Source organism: Echinops telfairi, unplaced genomic scaffold (assembly GCF_000313985.2).
Source record: "Echinops telfairi isolate 266 unplaced genomic scaffold, ASM31398v2 ScPeMD7_2;HRSCAF=8, whole genome shotgun sequence".
Taxonomy (NCBI): Eukaryota; Metazoa; Chordata; class Mammalia; order Afrosoricida; family Tenrecidae; genus Echinops; species Echinops telfairi.
The window spans coordinates 56,225,618-56,228,980 of NW_022103898.1; the positions used below are offsets into that span (position 1 = coordinate 56,225,618).

Consider the following 3,363-nt stretch of genomic DNA (forward strand, 5'->3'; position numbering starts at 1 on the left):
TTTTGATAGCCGGGCACCATCAGCTTGCTTTGCCACATTTGCTTATGCACCCATTCTTTACAGGAGTAGAAAACCTCGTCTTTCTCCCAAGGAGCAGCTGGTGGTTTCAAACTGCTATCCTTACAGATGGCAGTCCAACTTGTAACCACTACACCACCTGGGCTCCTTCTAAATACCAGTAAACTGGTATAAATTTACTAGGTAAATTTCTTCAGAGTGCAGTACAGTATTTCTAATTTTTAATGCCTCAATATTTTTTGTTATTGTTTCCATAGATTGAGGATTTGATTCTTTTAACTTTATTTATTTGTTTGTTTGTTTGTTTGTTTATTTATTTGTCAGATTTTACTGAATTAGCTTCCAACACCATACATTTCCTTTTCTGGATATAAATTTTAATAAATCCCAATCCCCAGGTCTAATTTTGCAGATATAAATTTGGTCAAAGATTTTATTTTATTTTAGCCACTAATAAATCTTATCATTAACATGGCCTTTCTTTATTGTAATTTGTTAGTTCCTATGACACTGAACATTTTCTCCCTTGGGATATTTATTATCTGTAACTTCTAATTCAGCTATTTCATGTACGTTTAGTCACTTTATGTACATTATTGAAAGCTTCACTGCTATGTGTGCTAGGCTTCCTCTGGGGAAAGTGTCCTGTACGTGCGTGGTGTGGGTTTGTGCTCTGTCTGCCCTCCTGATCAGATTTCAGTGTCTCAGGATACCGGCCGTATGCTCATTTGGTACCCATTGTAGAGTCTGACAGTGGCTAGACTTATCAGTTGGAAGGGGGAAAAGTCCTAAAGCTCTCTTCAAATTAGTCCATTTTCAAAAGTTGAAATGACTTCTCATCTGCATTATTCTAGACCTAATTGTGAATGCCATTTTCTACAGATTGACAAAGAATTGGCTAGTGGTGAATATTTTTTGAAGGCAAGTCAGAAGAAACGACAGAAGATGGAAGCTATAAAGGTAAGACTGTTTATGTCTGGTTCACATCATTAGCAAAGTTCCTAACTGAGTTCATAACTTAGTTTTGTTTTACTAATGTAAGCTTTATTAATGCTTTAGGCTAAACAAGCAGAAGCGCTCAGTAAGAGACAAGAGGAAAGAAACAAAGCTTTTATTCCACCTAAAGAAAAACCAGTTGTGAAACCTAAGGAAGGTAATGATTTTTTTCAACTGAATTTGTCTAAATGTCGTTGACTATCAAGTACGAAGTAACTATATTCTCCATCAATTCTCTAAGCATTTCATTAATCCTAGGACCACCCAGTGGCTCCAGTAATTTAAAGCTTCACAGTGGTTACTGCCTGTTTCGGGGGGCCCCCAGTTGGTAGTGGTGTCTGGCCTGGGGAAGGACTCTTTGTTTTGATACAAAGCAAAGCAAAGTAGGGCATCATTTTTAGTTTCATTTTAATTGATTTTTTTTTCAATTTAATAATTTGGCAATAAGGAGTACTCAAGGGGGAATGTGCACCCAGCACCAGGATTGTATCAGTCCTATTGGTCAAAAAGAGAGATTGTACATTGTCTTCATGTTGCCAGCAGCATTGACTGTGTAAGATTAGCACACTCTGAGTGACGCTGCTGCTCATGGGCCTGGAGGCCCTGCTGCCCCTCACGACTCTAGGACACATTAGAAGTGGCCCTGTGTGTCCGCCGCCTGTAACTATTTATGAGAGTAGAATGCCCATTTTTCTTCCAGTGTGTAAGGGATACACTATATAAAAAACTTAAATGTCAAGCATTTTCATTTCTGTCTCATGTATTATGTCTGTTCGGTATTTTGAAGCTATCTATGTACCTCTTTCACCACAGTGGGAAAAATCTCTGCTTCTCACCTTGCTACATAATTTGTATGAATCTTGTATTCCCTGGGCTTCTTGTGCTCTGAATGTCATACTTTAAATTGCAAGAAAAAGTTGCATTGTTCTGTGCTTCCTTTCCCTTTTTTATTCACATTTTTTGGCTTTGATTATTATGGTTGCTTATATAGGATGGCCTTCATAAACTTATCTAAGTAATTGTTATTACTACCAACATTTTGCTAACATATTTAGTCATTCATGGATCTATTTTTAAAAAAATGAAAACTTACAGTTTTAATTCTTTGGTTTGGTATTAGATAAGCCAGGTTAATCATTAGCTAATTAAATATATTGAGACTTGAAGGGTTGTTAAATGCAATATTCTTCATGAGATGCAGTCTTATTATTTTTACATGTGGTAGAGAATTGGCATTTTCAGGCATATTCTGAAGTCACAAATGGGTTTGAAAATGAATAAAAAGTAGAAGTAATATAACAAGCAACTATAAGGAAAAGTATGTTAAATAAGCTGAATTCAGTAATTGGTTTGATTTTTCTAAACTATCAAGTTATTTTCATGCATACTTTTACTACTGTATAGTTACAGTGCTAAGAGTTAAATCCCAGAGACCCACCAGGGCAGTTCTTCTCCATCCTGCAGGATCGCTATGAGTCAGAATCAACTCGATGGTTCTGAGTTGAGTTAGAGTGCTTTGCTTTCCAATATATTGTTATCCTAGTCCAAGTACCGTTTAAAGTGGTAGTTCAAAAGGTCCTGCCTTTGCGCAGGTATTTCATATAAACTTTAGTTACAACAGTACTCTGAAATGATTATCCTAACTTCATAGTATCTGTGCTTTGCTTGGTGAAATCCACAGAGTTGTGTATGTTTTGTTTTTGGTTTGTGTAGCTTCTACAGAAACTAAAATTGATGTGGCTGCCATCAAGGAAAAGGTTCAGAAAGCCAAGAATAAGAAACTGGGAGCCCTGACAGCTGAGGAACTCCGACTTAAGATGGAAGCAAAGGAAAAGACAAAGACAAAGACAAAGTGACATCCAATGAAAGCCTGGACTAGAAGTTATTAAGCTGTCTCCTTTTGTAAAGGATTTTGAGGTGTGCTAGGCATTAGTTGCCTTATCTTTAAGAAATACTTTGATCTTTTTTTTTTTTTTCTTGAGCTTTTGTTTCCTGAAAAGTTCTCTATAAATTATTCATGTGGTTTTTGCAAAATTTTGTACTAGAAACCAGTATATCTGTCGTCTATGTTGGATCGAAGCATAATTTTAGAAGCCATTTTTTAGGTTTCATACAGAATGTTTTAAAAATGAACTATTGTTTAGACATTGTAATTATCAATAAAATCCGATGACTAGTACCACTGGTTAGAATGTAAATGTAATCGTGTCCCAGCATTTGATTTTGTGGAAAATAAATACAACTTTCCAATGCTCTCTCCCAATTCCCTAACTACTATTCTACCCTAAGTATGGGGTGAGGTAAAGCAGCGATAGCAAATTACAGTAGAGTTGTAGAGGGGGGGGGGGA

At 36.3% G+C, this 3,363-nt stretch overlaps 1 protein-coding gene across 1 annotated transcript in view; it reads left to right on the top strand.

Annotated features, from left to right (window-relative positions):
• Positions 1 to 3,271, top strand: part of KRR1 (KRR1 small subunit processome component homolog) — a 15,041-nt gene extending 11,770 nt beyond the window's left edge. The window contains exons 7-9 of the mRNA XM_004700779.2: positions 901 to 978; positions 1,078 to 1,171; positions 2,728 to 3,271. Coding sequence (XP_004700836.1) covers positions 901 to 978; positions 1,078 to 1,171; positions 2,728 to 2,870 — 315 coding nt within the window. The 3' untranslated portion in view covers positions 2,871 to 3,271. The remainder of the gene's footprint in view (positions 1 to 900; positions 979 to 1,077; positions 1,172 to 2,727) is intronic.
• Positions 3,272 to 3,363: the final 92 nt, after the last annotated feature.